General features: G+C 38.5%; 1 protein-coding gene across 1 annotated transcript in view; it reads right to left on the reverse strand.

Annotated features, from left to right (window-relative positions):
* Positions 1–4: 4 nt before the first annotated feature.
* LOC124777644 (glutaredoxin-like) overlaps positions 5–21,439 on the reverse strand; it is a 73,942-nt gene continuing 52,507 nt past the window's right edge. The window contains 3 exon segments of the mRNA XM_047253121.1: positions 5–358; positions 361–376; positions 6,915–7,019. Coding sequence (XP_047109077.1) covers positions 285–358; positions 361–376; positions 6,915–7,019 — 195 coding nt within the window. The 3' untranslated portion in view covers positions 5–284.

Raw genomic sequence — 21,439 nt, forward strand, 5'->3', positions numbered from 1 at the left:
AGACTTTTGTCTTTAAAAGTTACTTTTATTAGAATTCTGTTACTTGTTTCTCATTTCAATTTTTTTTTGCACAGCCATGGAAAGTAACACAATCTATGACAGTGGTTCGCTTAGTAGTGTATCAACCTTTCAAATCACAATGAAATAATACTGCTCTTTGTAGCTTTACATCTTAGTATAGAAAAAATAGCTCCATTGAAAAATCTGTAATCAAAAGCTGTTAACTTAAAAAGAGTAAACTCTGTAACGAATATAATTGCCAATGGACACAGAAACAATTCATTTTATAGCATCTGTACAAGTTGTCCAGTTTCATACAGCTGCTTGACATCTGTACCTCCACCAACAATTTCCCCTTTACAAATACTCTTGGAACCTGTTGAAAATGAAAAAATATCAGACATTAACAATATTTTATCTCCATCATTAATAAAGACAATGTAAACAAGTGATACATATTTCAATACAGCTGTAAACAATTATACTAATCTAGTTATTTAATAAGCTTCTCAATTCATGAGAAGGAAGGAAGCAGGATAGTGATTTAACTGCCCCATCAACACTGAGGTCCTTAGAGATGGAGCACAAGCTTAGATTGTTTCGAGGATGGGAATGGAAACTGTCTATGCCTTTTTCCCCCTTTCAAAGCTGTCATCCTGGCATTTGCCAGGAGTAATTAGCAAAATCCTGGAAATCTGGATGATCGGGTGCAGGTCTGAATCGCTTTTCTCCTGAAAGTGAGTCTAATGTGGTAATCACTGTGTCACCTTTCATGAGAATAGTGTACAATAAGTACAACCAAAGCCTGTAAGATGCTTGCAAATTATCTATTTGACAAATTTTATTCTGTGTTTGCTAAATGACAAAAATCTCATGAACAGTCCTCTCAACCATCATGTGAGAAGTCTTTCCTCAGCTTACTTAACTACCATTTCAATACTACATTTCTCAATTCAGACTTTGTCACAAAACAGTTAAGGCTCTTGTGACGAGACAAATTGACATACAGTGTGCTTGCTTTCGTCTTGAGATATTAAGCCATGTCTGTTACATGATTTTTCAGATAATCTGCCAGTACCTAAAAGATTAAACCTCCATTGCTGGTAGCAGACTTGAGGTGAGTCTGAGGCTGGAGGTTATATGTACTCTCTACTAACATCCATGGGGACATTCTCCCAGTCACTATCGCTGTAGCTCCTCCACTGTTCTTTGCAATAGTTGTTCATTACAACACAGGAAATCAAGGTCCACTAATCTCAAGCCTTCTTATTTCTCCTTAAACCTTTCCCATGTTTATGAATTTCAATGATATCTATGAACAAGTGCATGTGGTAGCTCTGTTCTTCTTCACTGTGAGAACCTGTGTCAGCACATTTTACTGTATGACTGGTCTGGACAGCGAGTGCTCTACCACACCAGATTTGTTTTGTTCACTTGTCCCAAACTGCAATACCATTTATGTTTGGTGTTCTGGTATTGCAGATCATCTGGTCACGCCACCAACAGACTTTTCCACATGTACACAGGATATGGTACAATCCTGACATTGCAAGATGTGCCTCCCCCCCCCCCCCCCCAATCTGAGATACCCTATAATGTTCTTTGTTGGTTCTATATATAGCCAAAATGTCATGAAGTATTATATTGCACAAACATGGCATAAAAACTGACCAAGAATATCAATGAATGTATTACATTAGTACAAGACAAACAGGATCCACCCACTATGGGGAGTTTGTGCTGTGGGAGACAACGTAATACTCATAAAATTTGCCTATACACAAGTTCTCCCTCTGTGGAGAAGGGCTACCACTCCCATTTGTTCAGGGAAGCCCCCATGGGACATTGGCATGGTAAGTAAAGCTCTCCCCAACCCCCCCCCCCCCCCCCCCCCCCAAAAAAAATCAATCTTGCTGATACTCATATTTCAAAACACATGCAATGGATCCAGTCATTGTGTGTTATATGATCACTACACAAACATTACAAACTCAAGGGTTCTGCAAGTTTGAAACAACCAACAGCTAGGTTCTTCTACAGTTTAAATACGTAACGGATTTAATTCTGTAAAATACAGTAAAATGCATCAAAACATATCACCATAATTTATCAAATATACATATCAATTGGAACAAGTAAGAGAATGCTGACTAATTATGATAATGTGCATGTAACATCATCTGCCAGACCTTGTGCCTTCTGGGCACATTACTTCTACACTGTAATTTGTAGCTATCACCAGATGCTCCATGATCTACAGTCATCCAGAAATCTTCTCTGCCCTTTAGGTAACCCTGATTACCTCCACCCTCCTGCAGTCCTAGCTCCAGTGTTACAAATGTGATTCATTCTGGACCACTCATCATCCATTCAAGGTGTTCTGCAAAGCATCCAATCCTATGGAAGAAAGCCAGCAATAATCCACATGGATTTTCAAGAGTTGGTTCCTTTGTGAGCTTATGTGAGCATTGAGCATTCCATCACTCATTCATTCATTGGTTTTAAAGTAGGATATCAGGACCACTGATTTCATAGCCAACATCTCTGTTGATAAGATTTTCCATTAATCTGCTCTAAACTGCCTCTCTAAATAACACTATCCCAGAACGTCCATGCAAGGATTTTTGTTAGGCTATAGCCCATGAAGTCCCACAGGTGTTTGCTTTTGTTTCACTTGTGTGTGGCAAGTGTGCTTCAGACACTGGATCTTGATGATTCTATTAGTGTTTCTGTGCGGAAAACATCATAGTCATGCACAATGCTTTGAATTCCTGCCTCACGTAAACAACTTAAATACTGTTCAGTAGTTGTTTGCCCTGTATAGTTAGCAAGTTGCCATATTTTTACACAATTCTGCTGATTTTTGCAGACATTGGCCCAGCAAATGTGAAATACACGAGTACCTTTGGCTTTTTCTATTTTTCCTCCTCTTTTCGTGTGGCCAATTAATGCTTAAGAACTTCTAAAAATTTGGTCACTGGAGTACCTATTCTGTGAAAGATTTACCATGGCTTATGTAATTCAGATGCAAGGCTCTTGTCAAATGATAGGTTGCATACTCAATAACTGATGTTTTATGACAGCTGCTGGCAGCTCTGACTGTATGCCAAGGTCAGTGAGCCATGTAGATGACTGCAAGTCTTCTCCCTCTTAAGTTTACCATAAGTAGGATGAGGAAAACAAGCTACCGACAGCCACCACTGACCGTGTTCCAAATACAGCACACTAAACAAGAAGTCAGTACATACTTGAACATATTCTTCATTGCAGAATCATACCTTTCACCAATGATTCGTAATGAATCCTTTCATCAGACCAAGGAACAAAGAGATTATGCAGAAACTAATCATGCCCATGTCTGGGTTTTTAGTCCACTGAGATAATGGATGGGAAATCTATTCAGACACTCTTTCCATAGTCATACTTTTTATGTGGGAGCACAGCATTGCCTCAAGGAACCTAGCAAGTTGAGATCATGTTATTCACTTTGAAGCTTACGAGACAACTTTCTCATTTATAAGGGGATTTAAAAAGTAAATTACATATAATTATGTCAGTCCAAGTGGGTATTATTGAATGCTAAATCACAATTCAAAGTGACACAGATTCATGAACCCCATTTTTCAACAGTCACCAAGTCATCGTAAACAATGATCATGACATTTTACTCACCATTCACTTCCTCGAAAACATAAATCCACTCCATCACAGATCCATTTGAGAACCACTTTGTGAACATTCTCAATGCTGAAAATCTCTTTCCCCTTCTTCAGATGTTCTTTCATTTTGTCAAAAAGGTGGAAATCATAAGGCGCAAGATCTGGACTGTACGGCAGATGCTTCCAAACCTCCCACAGCAAAAGTTTAAGCAGAGCTTGTGTTGGCATGCCATTTGGGGCATTGCACTGTCATGCAGAACACTGCCCTTTCTTAATTTTACACACCTCTTGTACTTTACAGCATTGTGCAGCAATGTTGCTGCTGTACAGTAGGGATCGACAATAGTGACTGTGTCCTTTGCCATAAACTCTGTACCCATAACACCTTTACATTTGAAGAAAACAGTGGTCATGACATTCCCTTGCTTTGCAATCCTCCTGCAGCGGTAGGATGTATCTCCATTATAAATCTACATCTCATCGGCTGTAATGATGTAGCTTAAGAAATCATTGCCTGCTACGGAAAAATTTTCAAGTTAGTCCAGAAACACCATAAACCTTGTGCCTTTGTGTGCAGGTGACAGTAATCTGAGTATCCAGCATGAGCACAATTTCCGACACTTTGGACGGTCTCAAATTATGGAGTAAGCACTGCCTATTGAGCTGCACACATAGTAGCCAATGTTCGCAACAGTCACTCTGTGATTTCTGCAAAACGGCTCTTTGAGTACCTGGACATTTTTGTCTGTGGTTGATATTGATGGCGTTCCTCTCCAATCACCATCATCTACATTTGTGCAGCCTTGACCAAACTGTTGGTATCATTTCACTACAGCTGGACATGACACTGCATTTTTTCCACGTACCACCAGAATTTCACAGTGAATCTGCTTGCAATTTAGAGGCTTTGCTCACAAGAATCTTACTGTCATACATGCTTCAGCTCTGGAGTACATTTCAAGTTGCTGTGCCATTTCACTCCCACACTGGTGCACCTGTTATTGGTACCACAGCACAACTGTCAGCAGGGAACGCGGGTCACACACTCTTCTGACAATGTACCCCTCTTTTCGCGCAATGGTCCTAGCATGAAACACCATGTGTAATATACTACCTGAGGAGTTAAGGAGCTATGCAGTCTTCTTGTTGCCAATGTGGTGACTGTCAAGACATCTTATGAATGGTTCTTCCAAGAACTTACACAACTTCTCATAAGAATCTTGGCATCACATGCCGAACTTAGCATTTCATTTATTAACAACGAGAAGCATAATGCTGGTATCTTCTTGTAGTTCCTAGGGTGATTTTTCACCTCTCGATATGTATGGTTTAGATAGTCTTTCCTTGGTCAGTATACAGCCATCAACTATTGCTGTATGTAGTGTTAGAACTGCAACCACCTCTTCTGTAGCAGTGGTAAAGCCAGAGACTGGTGGCAATCTCTGGTAGTTTCATTGTGGACTCTTCCCTCTGTTTACTAGAGAGGCTGATAAGGATCAACTCATCACCTTACAATGCTTCTGTGTGCTACTGCAGAAAATTCAAAGATAGACAAACTGCTACCTTTTTGCCTAGGGACCACAAAGGCACACCCAGTCGCAGGTCAAAGAATTGATATTTGCAACAAGAAACATGTGAAGATATGTAGGTATCTTGGAGGTCATGTATAGCTGCTGGAAGATGCAATCAGATCTTTTCCTCACCAACACATTTACTTCCGATAGCTGCAGCCAAGTTCACAGGGCATTTGTCATTATGGCTATAAAGTCATGTCGGATGGAAGGCAAATGTACTTACCAATTGCCTTTTCTGTCTTAGCTTACACAGCTTCCTAGGTTCTTTTACATCTCCTCCCCAAAGAGCTGTTAGACATAAATTCTCATGTTTGCTGACACTGCTTGTGCATAATGTCCTCACAGACATTTTGGCAAGATGTCATGTTTTCTTGGTACAGTATTTGAACAGCGTATCTTCTTATGAGGTATGCCCTGACACTATGACTCATCCAAGGAAACAGCTCCTCCATTCATCTGGTTCTCCCTGAAGGATATGCTTCCAAATGTTCCTGATACAGCCAAGCATTCTGTACGATGGCAGTGTCACATATGATTGATGGTAACATTGCTGCCATTTCCACCTGAGCAACAAAAGTAAATACCCAAAATTTAAAATTTTAATGCATTTCCAGTATTTATGTTTCAATACATTCAAGCAGTTTTGGGTCGTTCGATTCACATGACCAATGATGAGAATAATGGTATCGCAGTAGCATCCTTTTCGTCTGAAGCAGATCTATGTAGGGCAGGACAATAGTGATCCAGCCAGTGGACAGTGACTGCATTGCCCAAATAGGTTATATCCTTTATTGTAATGTTGCAAATAATTATTCACTGTAAACTAACTTCATAATGTGCTGTAAAGAATAAGTTTATGTTCATCTGTCAGTCGAAAGACTGATTCATCGCTGTATTGTACTGTGTTGTACAAAGTCTGTAACATTAACTTTATGCAATGGAAATTAATAAAATGTTAAACAACATGATTCACTCAGAAAATGAGATTTTGAAAGCAAATACTTTCATTACATGAAGAAATTTATGCATTTCAAAAAACACATAACTGTGCAGAAATTTGAAACAATGAAAAATGAAACAGGTATAAAAAATTTTTGGCCTCCTGGAATTCAGAACACACAATGTATGCAATTGTCATAGAAATGAGAGGCAACTATTTTGGCAGTCATGAAATTTTTTTACCGAAACCCTCAATCTTTCTAGAGAATCCACTCTTCTATGTCAAAGAACAGAAAAAAACCTACAAGGGAGAGTGGAAAAAAGAACCAATGGTGTATTCAAGACAATGTAGTTCAGAGATGAATAATTTCACATTGTGATTCATACCAGCAAAGTGCATTATGTGTGGAATCAATGAAACTTTGAAAAATGGTATTAATTCAATATTATAAACAGGAACGCAATATTAAGGCAGTGAGCAGTGACATGACAGACAACCAACGACACACACTCTCTCTCTCTCTCTCTCTCTCTCTCTCTCTCTCTCTCTCTCTCTCTCTCTCTCTCTGTGTGTGTGTGTGTGTGTGTGTGTGTGTCACTAAGAGCCTACACTGTACAATAAAGCTCATACATACTCATTTCATGTTTGTATCATGTGCAAGATTGATTGCATTTATCTTCAAGGATGCTACATACAGAAAGAAACAAATGTATTCACACATTACTGAACAATGCAACTTACTGATCTGGCACCAGTGATTTCTGCTAGCGCAGACTGGATTGCGTCACCATCATCCCTATTGTCTAATTCAATAGCTGTGTACTTGTACTTCAACTTATCAAATACCTGAAATAGAAAAAAGAAGCTGTCATTGAAGAACTCTCAAAACTGTCAACAAAAACAATTTTGTTATACTGTAATAAATCAAGAAATATTGTATATTTCAGTGCAATATAGTCTTAACAAGCAATATCACAAACGGCCAAAAAATAAATAGAAAAAAAAATTAAAAACAGAATAAATTTAAAAATAAGATTCATGATAAAATTATCAATTCACCTTTAATTCTGACTGCTCTACCACCAAGCACACAAATGTTTAGTAAAATGTTCTTGAATGTTTTGCTATTACTCAAAACCTTTTGTGAGAAGGTGGGAGGGGGGAGAGACAGCAAGGAGGAATTGAATTGATGAGTGTGAAACAAACAAGTGGTATTTATGAATATTTTGAAGCATAGAATCACTATCTCATTTTAAGGAGAGTACTTCAGACTTCTTTGGAGGTGAACCATAAGATGATTGAACTTATTCTACGAGATTCAAGGTAAGGAGCTGTACAATGTATGGCTGTTCCGAATAATTACCACATATGATTAAGTGATTCAAGATGCCTAGCATATTTGTTACACTCATATGTGAGTCCAAAATCAAAAGAAATCCTTACAAATAAGACATTTTCTTTACAAGCAATTAAGGAACAAGCTGTAATACTGTACAACAGACTGTAACACTCCCTCACATTCAAGGCAACGACAACACACATCGATATGTTATTTGGTATCTTTTTTCCATCATTTTCTCTTTATGTACATCATTTTTTTCAATTTTGGATTATATTGTACTGTAAATATTGTGATATAATTGTACATATTGTGGAAACCAGTATTGGTTCTTCTGATCTTTAACATTTGTTGCATCAATGACTGAAAAATTGTACACATTTAAATTGGTTCACCCAGTTTCTTTTATACTAAATTTTGGAAGAATACAATGGAACTTCACTTTTACATTCTCTAATTTTAAATTTTTTGCGATTCTACACGATAAATTTGTAGTGTCTGTAAAAACCCTTTAAATACTAAAAATTCCTCGATTTTACGTTTCTTTCTAGAAAGGTTTGCCTCGATTCTTGCTTGACTTGACCCCATTTTCTTCCTGTTGACATTTGCTGAGACTAAATGAGTTTTAAGTGGCACAAAGATGGATGGTTTGCACCAGGTGTGGTGGTGGAGTTGAGGACATATTTTAGACCATTGTGGAGATGAGAGATGTGTGTGAGGAAATGCTGACGCAATCCAAAATCGGTGTTGCCAATACAACTTGCATCATTTAGCTTCACTGCACAATTATGATACAACTACTGCTAGGCTGCTGTGGTAATGGAAAAATGAAACAGTCGATGTGAAGTGTTCTGGACTGAGCCAATATGTGGTGAAGGGGCCCAGCCACCACCTTTCCTTGTCCCACATTCAACTCACTCTCATCTTTTTGCACGTATTTCTAATGTACTGTATTCAGCAACAATATAAATTGCTGATCTTTAAATTCAAACACTGAGTCTCATAGAATAAACTCAGTCATAATCGAGGAAATGTCACCCATTTCCGACTGGTACACTCTTATTGATTGGTGACTTGTTAAGTCACCCAATAGCCACCATACCACACTACCACCTGTGAAATGAGCTTGCCTACTGTATGTGTGGAGAGGTGGAGTCGCCCTTCTGCAACGGAAGTGCAGGTAGGGGTGAAAGAATTTTGTGAAGTACTGAAAATATACTTTTCATGCAGATGTTGTGCTATGGCAGATGTCAAATGCAAATAGAACAAGGATTTTGCGATAACGCATTTTAAAGACTTTCCTGTTCAAATCTGACATGATACAGTTGCTACAACTACATACACTACTCCTGTTTATACTTTGCACTGCACACACAACACACTGTAGATTGTACAGATTGGCAGCAGTGATAGAGGGCATGAAGCAAAACTGCAGCACCTGAGCTTTCTTTCCAATTTACATATTACACAGTGTACAGAAATTCACTGAAGCCAACTCTAATAAGATTGTAATGTCAACTGTGGAAGTAAACTTATTTTTTCACATGTGTGTCTCTCATCAAGCCTAAAATAACACTAACAGTGATGAGCACATCAAGTGCAGCTTGTAAGAAAACATTAAACAATAACATCAACTGTGACAAAGTATGCCATTAAACAGATGTCCATACTTATGCTTATGGTTTAACCACTAACTTGCTGTGATGCTTTTTGTTTAATTTGATATATTCATCAATTTTTGCTTTTTTCTGGGTGAGCACAAAGGATGATCTCTCAATGATGCTTCTTTTGAATGTGTGATTTGTGGCCACAGCTTGTTGGAAAAAAGCTTGATTATCTTGTACCCAGATACCAATTTCAATTTTTTGATGAATTTTTACTTGCTTTTACACATCTGCGATTTATAAGAACTGATGAAACTTCATTAACACAAATTATTGTATAAAGTATTGGGGAGGACTGCAATTTTTAATCCTATATGCCAATTACATGTATTTTTGCTCATATTTTGGGGGTTTTAACATTTTCCTCGACTCTGCATTTTCATCAGTTTTGCGTTTTTTAAGTCTGGACAACACAAAAACGTAAAATAGGGGTTTCACTGTTACTTATTTCTAAAGTTCTATCAGACTCTTCGTACTTGCACTGAACTAGATCAGTGTAAATAATGGAGGAGTAGGGGTAACAGGAAAATTAAAGAGACGTTTGGAGAAAAGAGAACCACTTGCATGACTATCAAGAGCTCAGATGGAAACCCAGTTCTAGGCAAAGAATGGAAAGCTGAAAGGTGGAAGGAGTATATAGAGAGTCTATACAGGGGCGATGCTGTTGAGGACAATTTTATGGAAATGGAAGAGGATGTAGAGGAAGATGAAATGGGAGATATGATACTGCGTGAAGAGTTTGACAGAGCACTGAAAGACCTAAGTCGAAACAAGGCCCTGGGAGTAGACAACATTCCATTACAACTACTGACGGCCTTGGGAGAGCCAGTCCTGACAAAACTCTACCATCTAGTGAGCAAGATGTATGAGACAGGTGAAATACCCTCAGACTTCAAGAAGAATATAATAATTCCAATCCCAAAGAAAGCAGGTGTTGACAGAGGTGGAAATTACCGAACTATCACTTTAATAAGCCACGGATGCAAAATACTACCATGAATTCTTTTCAGACGAGTGGAAAAACTGGTAGAAGCCGACCTCGGGGAAGATCAGTTTGGATTCCATAGAAATATTGGAACCCGTGAGGCAATACTGACCCTCCGACTTATCTTAGAAGCTAGATTAAGAAAAGGCAAACCTACGTTTCTAGCATTTGTAGACTTAGAGAGAACTTTTGACAATGTTGACTGGAATACTCTCTTTCAAGTTCTAAAGGTGGCAGGGGGTAAAACACAGGGAACGAAAGGGTATTTACAATTTGTACAGAAACCAGATGGCAGTTATGAGAGTCGAGGGGCATGAAAGGGAAGCAGTGGTTGGGAATGGAGTGACACAGGATTGTAGCCTATGTCTGATGTTATTCAATCTGTATATCGAGCAAGCAGTAAAGGAAACAAAAGACAAATTCGGAGTAGGTATTAAAATCCATGGAGAAGAAATAAAAACTTTGAGGTTCGCCGATGACATTGTAATTCTGTCAGGGACAGCAAAGGACTTGGAAGAGCAGCTGAACGGAATGGACAGTGTGTTGAAAGGACGATACAAGATGAACATCAACAAAAGCAAAACGAGGATAACGGAATGTAGTCGAATTAAATCGGGTGATGCTGAGGGAATTAGATTAGGAAATGAGACACTTAAAGTAGTATATGAGTTTTGCTATTTGGCGAGCAAAATAACTGATGATGGTCGAAGTAGAGAGGATATAAAATGTAGACTGGCAATGGCAAGGAAAGCCTTTCTGAAGAAGAGAAATTTGTTAACATCGAGTATTGATTCAAGTGTCAGGAAATCTTTTCTGAAAGTATTTGTATGGAGTGTAGCCATGTATGGCAGTGAAATGTGGACGATAAATAGTTTACACAAAAAGAGAATAGAAGCTTTCGAAATGTGGTGCTACAGAAGAATGCTGAAGATTAGATGGGTAGATCACATAACTAATGAGGAGGTATTGAACAGAATTGGGGATGAGAGAAATTTGTGGCACAACTTGACTAGAAGAAGGGATCGGTTGGTAGGACATATTCTGAGGCATCAAGGGATCACCAATTTAGTATTGGAGGGCAGCATGGAGGGTACAATCCAGTCTCTGGACTGAAGACTACTACAACAACAACAACAACAACAACAACGGTAACAACCCTCACTATACTTGAGACACTGAGTAGTTGATAGGCAAATAAAACTGAAAGCATTCTGACAACAACGTCATCAGAGCTAACTAGTACAGAACCAAAACACACACACACACACACACACACACACACACACACACACACACACACACACACACACCTGGAAGGGTACGTTGTCCTGGCCAAATAAAATGCATCTGCACTGCAGCTCACTGGGGTGAAATGTTTTATCTTTTGAAGTGGGTAAGGGAAGCAAGAATGCTGGTGGCAGGAGGGGAGGGCTATTAACTCTGCTGTGAGCTGGAGAAACTACATGGTCTAGTCGTATTAATGTGACCACTGCCTACGTCCGCAATCAATGTGCAATAACTACGCGTAGACAGCAGGTGGCAGTACTACCCGTGGAGGGTATAAAAAGTGTGTCAGGGGGATATAGAAAACTGTGCAGTCACTGTCATAACTAGAGACCAGATTATATGCATTTGCACGTTGCATATGCATTTTGGCTCCTTTTCACCAGTTATTGCATATTTTAACTAAAAACTAGTGACAATGCATATTTTCACTCTACGTTTACAATATTTTAAAAATTTAGACAGGCGATTTCTAGTTCGATATAGTTTTGATGTCTCGCAGGTTGACCGCATCTAGAACAGCGTGCCACTGCTAACCAAGAGGCCGCTGCCTAGTGAAATTATTACAGAAGAGGAACAGGAACAAGCAGAGTCAGTGCTCCTGCGCTCGCGCCCCCGGTTCATCCCCTCCACTGCAAATACCGTATGCGTTGGCAACAATTAAACTAAACTACGCAAACTTCTAGTTGCACGTCCATTGTTTTGGTTTAGCTTTCTATTTACTTGTACACAGCTGAACATGTTTACGATGTGTAGAGTGTAACATGTTGTGCGCCATGCTGTCTGGAAGAAGAAACGTCATTTCATGAATAGCTGACCATCCTGGAACATTTATATATCACGGAATTGTTTTATATTGTTGAGTATGTGACCAAAATGTTTTGTGCAATAAAAGGTTTCAAATAGACCAGCATGTCAAGACAAGTCTTCATATCACAGGAATGTGGAAGAAAGGACCACGACAACAAGCTCTGACAACAGTAAGTCCCAGTAGTACGGATTTGTCCAAAGGTAACAAAAAAAGTCAGTTTAACATAGATCTACACGAAGCATTCAATGCAAGCAATATTCCTCTTCACAAACTTACAAACCCTATCCTCAAAGGCTTCTTGTGCAAATATTGCTTAAATCAAAATATACCAGATGACTCAACACTGCATAAAAATTACATACCGACAATTTACATAAATGTTCTGGAAGAAATACGCAATGAACTCGACGACAGCATTATCTGGATTTAAGTTGCAAAACTACAGACACTTGTGGCCGTTACATTGTAAGTTTAATTGTTGGTGCTTTAAAAGAAGAGCCCTCTTCTATCTATTTAGCAGCCTGCAAAGAACTTGAAAAAGTAAAACATTCTATGATCACCACATTTGTCAATGAGGATATTAGAAAAATATTTCCAGAATCTTCTGCAGATGAAAGGGTGTTCTTGTTTATTTAAGATGCCGCTCTCTATATGATCAAAGCAGGAAAAGCCCTCCGACTAGTTTATGCTAATTTGATTCATGGGGCGTGCTTTGCTCATGGAGTAAATTGCCTTGCTGAAGAAGTGCAGTCCACATTTGTAAATGCAAATAAGCTGATTTTATCTCCAAAGAAAGTGTTTCTAAAGGCTCCTGCTTGCATCAAGACCTACAAAGAAAAACTACCAAATTTGCCCTTACCTCCCAAACCAGTGGTAACTCGTTGGGGTACGTGGGTCAAAGCTGTGTTATTTTACAATGAACATTTCAGATCCATTAGAGGGGCAGTAAACAGCTTCGATAGTGCAGAGGCTAAGCCAGTTTGTCAGTGCAAGGAGGCTTTTAATGATTCCGGTATTAAAAAGGACATTCTGTGATTAGCACTCATTTTCTCCATAAGTATTAAAAAGCTTGAAACTCAAGGCTTGGCACTAAATGGATCTATTCACTTAATGTATATAATTATTCTAGTGAACTCCTCGTTGCCCCACATATTCCCAAGAAAACTTAAAGAAAAGTTTGAAAACATTTTAAACAATAACCTGGGCTTTGAACCCTTATGCCAAATTGATAGTTTTATTAATGGGACAGGTGAATTTTCACCAGAAAAAATAAGTGCCAACATAGCAGCCAAATTCCAATACTGCCCAGTTACCTCAGTTGATGTAGAATGTTCCTTTTCTGCATATAAAAATGTTTTGAGTGATAGAAGACACAATCTTACTACCGAGTATTTAGAACAGTACTTGGTCATTTATGTTTACAATAGTAGAAAAATATAAAATAAATTTTAACTGATGCTTCCATCCAATAGTAGCAATTGTTCAAAAAAATTCATGACTATGTTGTTTTTTCAATAAAATATCACAGAGTGTTTAAGCATGCGTGTGATATATCTTGAAGTGGGTCCTGTACATCTCGATTATTTTGCTGCAATTCACTAGTATCGCATCCGGTTGTTACCAACAACAATAGCAAAAAAGGAACAGTTCTTGAAACATAGTATGCGTCCCCATTTCGCAAATTTTTAAAAAATAATCCCAGGAAGGCCCCCTTACTAACCTCTACTAGAAAGTATTCAGAAAATGACATTGGTCTTCTAAATGTACCGATTTTTCGTGTGGCCAGCACTCTTCCTTGTAACTGATACACACAGGTTCGACTCAGATATAATGCACGCAGTAACTACCATGATTTTTTTGTTACTTGATCTTGCATATTTTGACACTTTTGACGCATTTTAAGCATTTTTCATGCATGTTCTAAGGTTTTGATGATGCAAATAATCCGGTCTCTAGTCATAACTATCAGATGTCCAAAATGGCAAAATCATTGGCTTTCAGGTCAAGGGTGGAAATATTTCTGTAACCTGTTCGCGTGCATCGTGGTTAAAATATGCCGTGCACAGCAAACTGGCACTATCTAAACCGGAGCGAAGGAACTGTGGTGTACCAAAGACCACAGATGGCAGGGCTGAATGACAGCTTTGGAGATAGATATATGGGAGAATAGACGTTCAACTGCTGAGGAACTGATGGTCCAGATGAACCAAGAGGCTACCAACAGTCTCTCCTAAATGACCATTGAGCATACATTGCTGCATATGGGCCTCCGCAGCAGACACTTGGTTCGTGCAACCACACTGCTGTTCATCGGTGAGAAACCCTGAAATTTGCATGCCAGTACCGCAACTGGACGTTCACTCAACTGGACGTTCACTGAGTGGCGACTGCTGGCCTTTCTTTTCAGATGAATCATGTTTCACACTCCATCAGTGCCACGTATGATGTAAAATTTATTAAACCGATCACCCAGCAACAACTGTCGGAAGAATACAGGCTGGAGGAGGGAGCAGTATGGTCTGGGGAATGTTTTCGTGGCAGTCCGTAGATGATCTCGTCATTGTGGAAGGCACACTGGATAAACTCCAGTACGCATCTATCCTTGTGGACCATATTTCGGCTTTTTGACAGGTGGTCACATTAATGTGACTGGACAGTGTACATGTGGTATGCAAAGACATGAAGGAGTGGATTGTGAAGGGGATGGAGGGACAGGAGCTGATGGACTGAGGCCAGAAAAATGATGGTCTTGAGGAAATGTCTAGAGAACAATTCTCATCTACATAGTTCAGAAAAATTGGTATTGGAGAAGGAGGGGAAGGGAGAGGATCCACATGGCAAAGTTTGTGTTGCAGCCACTGAACTTGAGCTTGTTGTACTTGTCAGCACATTCCATCATTAGGGGGACTTCTCTGCTCAGCCTCCATTTGGCAACGGTCTTTCATTTGCATTGAGACCAAGTTGGTGGTCATGTCCACATAAAAGGCTGTGCAGAAGTTACAGCAGAGCTCGTACATTATATGACTGTTTTCACATGTCGCCCTTCCTCTGATAAGTTATAATAGGGTGGGACATGATGTACCAGTGAAGGGACTGATAAGAGGACAGGTGTTATACAGGGACATGAACCATGTGGTAAGGGACTGGGAGTACATCTGGCATAAAGACAAACCAGTTCTTATCACAGACTGCATGTTGTTGTTGTGGTCTCAATCTAAAGACTGGTTTGATGCAGCTCTCTATCCTACTCTATCCTGTGCAAGCTGCTTCATCTACAAGCAACTACTGCAGCCTACATCCTTCTGAATCTGCTTAGTGTATTCATCTCTTGGTCTCCCTCTACGATTTTTACCCTCCACGCTTCCCTCCAGTACTAAATTGGTGATCCCTTGAAGCCTCAGATTGTGTCTTACCAACTGATCCCTTCTTCTAGTCAAGTTGTGCCATAAATTCCTCTTCTCCCCAATTCTAGTCAGTACCTTCTCAATATTTCAAGATTTTAAACATGGCTGCAACAGCAACTGTTGAAATTCTTCACAATAAAGAGTGACAGCCAAAAACAGTTGCAGGGTAAAAATTTTATTAAAATTCTTGACCAAGGTTTCGGTACATATAAATATACCTTCATCAGAAGTAAAAAATCCTGAACAGGAAGACATTTTCATTAGAAAAGCCTTTGCATCGGAAGTGAGAAACACAAAAGCTTAAGTAACAGTGAAATTACCAGAGTAATACAGGCACAACATTTTTTAGTTACTTACTAAAATTACATACTGCAATGGAGATAAATAAAACAATTGTGCCAAAGGCGTTGTCAATAATTAAGACATCATCTCCAGTTGTACAACATGACTACGGGCACAGGGTCAAAGCGAACAGTTTAGCACCATTACTTCGCCTATGGACTATCGAGACAAGAGTGTGAAAGCACTAGGGCAGATGGTTTCGCCGAGAGAGAGCACTTATGGTATGTGCCAGACACGCGCGCATATTCAAATCCATGAATACATACATAAGCGCATAAAAAATTATTAAAAGTTGTGTTAATTCAAACTTTCTGTCTTAATAAATAAAACGTATCAGACCATTTAAAAACATTTATCTAAAATAGAAAATATAGAACCAATTTACCTGTGTCCTAGGGTCAAACAGATAAAGCTTGTGCTATGGAACATCTAACGAGAGAGGGCACTAGTGTAATGCGCGAGAATCTCGCGTAACGTAGGCGGTGAAATACAGACTGGCAAAAACAACCAAAATGTTATAATAAAACGAAACCATCTGTCATTGTGAATAAAAAAATCCTAGTCAATTAACCGCACATACACATCAAAAATCACAAACAGCAAACATCAAAAATACGTAAAATCCCAACAAGACAGGAAAAGTGCATTTCACCGGCCTCTAAGAAAACTAACTTCTAGTCAGCCAGACTATATTACATTAAGGCAAGGAGGGGTTTGAAACTGTCTAAAAAATCTTTGTTTCTAAGCTGCACCTGTTCATTAAGAACAAAACCATCTTTTAGAGACAGATACTTGAAAATCTCTAATTCTTCGAGCAAGTCCAGTTTGTAACCCTTATTCGCTTCATGAAGCATCTCTACGTCGTCCAGTTCACGTGGCGTATGATGCAAGAGCCATAGATGTTCAGCAAACGTGGAATTATGTACGTTTTTCCCCATTTTTACCTAACATGTGTTCTTTATACCTAACTTTAATGGGTCTACCTGTCTGTCCAATGTAATAGTTTGGGCAGTCGTTACAAGTAATTTTGTATACACCAGACTTAGTGCCGAGTTCTTCGCGTGCTCCAATAGTATGAATTACTCTTTGTTTCAGGCTATTATTTACGGAAAAGGCAACTCTGTAACCGTATTGTTTCTGTAAAAGTCTTCTTATCTTATATGAAACGTTCCCCAAAAATGGAATAGAAATAAAGTTATTACCCTCATTCTTTTTCGCCCTGTTATCTCCTAAAGTTGAGCATTTTACAGCTGTTTTTTTCTTAACAATTTGGTCAATTAATTTAGGGTCGTATCCATTGTTAGCAGCCATTGATTTTAATAAAGATATTTCTTTTTCTAAACAATTCTGTGCTAAAGGTGTGTTCACAGCACGAACTGCAGAACGAAAGAAGGCGATTTTAACATAACGAGCATAGAAAGGAATCATATTACCCAATGCAGGATTGTTTTTGAAGAAATCTTCTTCTAACGCATTCACAAAGATGTCAGCTAAGATACCAGCTATCGGGCAACCCATGGCTAAGCCGAATGGTTGCTCATACATTTTGCCATTAAACTGAAAGTAATTGTAATCTAGTACAACCCGCAGTAGTGACATAAGTTCCGACAACTGTAGCTCACTTAGAGTTCTATGTTGTCGAATGTTATCTTCAATAATCTTAAGAGTGATATCCACTGGAACATTAGTGTATAAACTTACGACGTCGAAAGAAACCAAACGAGAGGAAGACGTGATCTCTATCAATTTTGGCTTGTTAATTACTTCAGCACTATTTTTAACAGAATAATTGTTTCCAAAAACAAAGGTTTCTTTAATTTTAGTGCGTAAGAATCTCACTAATTTATGATGTGGACTCTTTATTCCGTTAACGATGGGGCGAACTGGGTGTTGACTTTTGTGTACCTTAAACTGACTTCTAAGCATAGGTGCTCTAGGGTTCATATTAATTAAAGTTTTCTTTTGAAACTCTTTCATAAGATGTTTAGTTTTTCTTAACATATCCCTAATTTGCTTTTGTAATGTAGGGGTAGGATCCTGCTCGATTTCGAATATCCCATTTTCCTCGAAAAAAGCCAAAGTTTTAGCAATATATTCACTTTGATAGGCTACAACAAGCGAATTTCCTTTATCAGATTTAGTGATAAGAGCCTCATTATTTTTTAATTTACAGTTAAAACTAGTAATAATGCTACCCCCTTTCTGTTTTAAGTCATTGTTTTTTACCAAATTGACCTCTCTTTCTAAAATTGCGCTACATTCATGAGCAATCCTATTTTGTTGGGATTTTTCTGTTTTTACAGAGTCAAGACCAACTTTAAGGTCAACAATAAAATTATCCACCACTTTAGGGTCGTTAAGACTAGGCCTGAAATTGTATTAAAACCTCTCGCTAGCATGGCGCTTTCCTGAGGAGTAAAGCTTACGCAAGTTTTATTTAGTACTCTGTCAAAAAATTAGTGTTCACAATTGACAGTTCTTTGTACATGAACAACATTAGATTTAGGCATAGCATTTTCTAGCTTCTGAAGTTTAAAATCATGCCTACGCTGAATTTCAACCCTACGATTGTGTAACCACTCATTAACACCATGCCAAATACTGTCTACGTGAAAGTTAAAATAATCTTTAAAAGTTCTAGTGATAAAGAGATACAAAGAGTAAGCTTCTTCATTTAGTTTATCTTTCTTCTTATAAAGGTCACTGATTCTGTCACTCATAATTTGTTTCACCAGTTTTGCTTTAGTAGACGGAACCTTGTTACACTGTTTCACATTGATAAAAGCCTTCACGTAATTCGGTGTCAAATGGCGTCTCACACACTGTTTAGTGAAGTCAATAGCCATACCTGTTTTCAGGATTTTAAATGAGCTGTCCATGTATTTCAAAACAGCCTTTGAAACCTGTGCAGGTGCATATTTCAAGATTTTAAACATGGCTGCAACAGCAACTGTTGAAATTCTTCACGATAAAGGATGACAGCCAAAAACAGTTGCAGGATAAAAATTTTATTAAAATTCTTGACCAAGGTTTCGGTACATATAAATATACCGTCATCAGAAGTAAAAAATCCTGAACAGGAAGACACTTTCATTAGAAAAGCCTTTGCATCGGAAGTGAGAAACACAAAAGCTTAAGTAACAGTGAAATTACCAGAGTTAGTTAGTTACTAAAATTACATACTGCAATGGAGATGCGCGAGTGTCTGGCACATACCATAAGTGCCCCCTCTCGGCGAAACCATCTGCCCTAGTGCTTTCACACTCTTGTCTCGATAGTTCATAGGCGAAGTAATGGTGCTAACTGTTCGCTTTGACCCTGTGCCCATAGTCATGTTGTACAAATGGACAAGATGTCTTAATTATTGACGATGCCTTTGGCACAATTGTTTTATTTATCTCCATTGCAGTATGTAATTTTAGTAAGTAACTAAAAGATTTTGTGCCTGCATTACTCTGGTAATTTCACTGTTACTTAAGCTTTTGTGTTTCTCACTTCCGATGCAAAGGCTTTTCTAATGAAAGTGTCTTCCTGTTCAGGATTTTTTACTTCTGATGAAGGTATATTTATATGTACCGAAACCTTGGTCAAGAATTTTAATAAAATTTTTATCCTGCAACTGTTTTTGGCTGTCATCCTTTACCATGAACCTTCTCAATAGTTACATGATCTTCCCACCAAATCTTCAACACTCTTCTGTAGCACCAAATTTCAAAAGTTTCTATTCTCTTCTTGTCTAAACCATTTATTATATATGTTTCACTTCCATACATACTTTCATACAAATACTTTCAGAAAGGCCTTCCTGATACTAAAGTCTATACTGGATATTAACAAATTTCTCTTCTTCAGAAACGCTTTCCTTGCCATCATCAGTCTACGTTTTATACCCTCTCTACTTCAACCATCATCGGTTACTTTGCCGCCCAAATAACAAAACTCATCTACTACTTGTAGTGTCTCATTTCCTAATCTTATTCCTCAGCATCATCTGATTTAATTTGACTACATTCTATTATCCTCGATTTGCTTTTGTTGACGTTTGTCTTATATCCTCCTTTCAACACACTGTCCATTCTGTTCAATTGCTTGTCCAAGTCCTTTGCTGTCTCTGACAGAATTACAATGTCACTGGCAAACCGTAAAGTTTTTATTTGTTCTCCCTGGACTTTAATTCCTACTCCAAATTTTTCCTTTACTACTTGCTCAATATACAGATGGAATAACATTGGGGATATGCTACAACCCTGTCTCACTCCATTCTCAACCGATACTTCCCTGCCCCTTGACTCTTCTAGCTGCCATCTGGTTTTCATACAAATCGTATGTATCCTTTAATTCCCTGTAATTTACCCCTGCTACCTTTAGAATTTGAAAGAGTGTGTTCCAGTCAACATTGCCAAAAGCTTTCTGTAAGTTTACAAATGCTGTAAATGTAGGTTTGTCTGTCCTTAACCCATTTTCTATGAGAAGTCATACGGTCAGTATTGCCTCGCATGTTCCTACATTTCTCTGGAATCCAAACTGATTTCTCCCTCAGGTCAGCTTCTACCAGCTTTTCCATTCTTCTGTAAAGAATTCGTGTTAGTATTTTGCAGCTGTGACTTATTAAACTAATAATTTGACAATTTTCACACCCGTCAGCACGTGCTTTCTTTGGAATTGGTGTTATTATATTCTTCTTGAAGGCTGACTGTAGTTTGCCTATCTAACACATCTTGCTCACCTGACGGAAAAGTTCTGTCATGGCTGGTTCTCCCAAGGCTATCCGTAGCTCTAATGGAATGTTATCTATTCCCAGGGCTTGTTTCAACTTAACTCTTTCAATGATTTGTCAAATTCTTCATGCAGTATCATATGTCCCTCCTCATCTTCCTCTATGTGCTCTTCCATTTCCACAATATTGCCCTGAAGTACATCTCCCTTGTATAGACCCTCCGTATACTCCTTCCACCTTTCTGCTTTTCCTTCTTTGCTTAGGACTGGTTTTCCATCTTACCACTTGATATTCATACAGGTGGTTCTCTTTTCTCCAAAGCTCTCCAATCTTCCTGGGGCATTATCTTACCCTGTTTCACCTGACCACAAGTCCTGTTTCTCCTGCATCCTTATGTGTGTCCTCTAGCCGTTCCTGCTTAGCCATTTTGCACTTCCTGTTGTTCTCATTTTTTAGACATTTGTATTCCCTTTCTCCTGCTTCATTTATTGCATTTTTACATTTTCACTTTTCATCAATTAAATTGAATATCTCTCTTGTTACCCAAGGATTTCCATTGGGCCTCATCTTTTTACCTACTTGATCCTCTGCTGTCTTCACTATTTCAACTCTCAAAGCTACCCATTCTTCTTCTAGTGTATTCCTTTCCCCTTGTGGCGTAGAGCGCCATAAAAATCGATATTTGTTCTGTGCGTAAGTGTGCTACTTTTGAGAAGGGGG

Source organism: Schistocerca piceifrons, chromosome 2 (genome assembly GCF_021461385.2).
Source record: "Schistocerca piceifrons isolate TAMUIC-IGC-003096 chromosome 2, iqSchPice1.1, whole genome shotgun sequence".
Taxonomy (NCBI): domain Eukaryota; kingdom Metazoa; phylum Arthropoda; class Insecta; order Orthoptera; family Acrididae; genus Schistocerca; species Schistocerca piceifrons.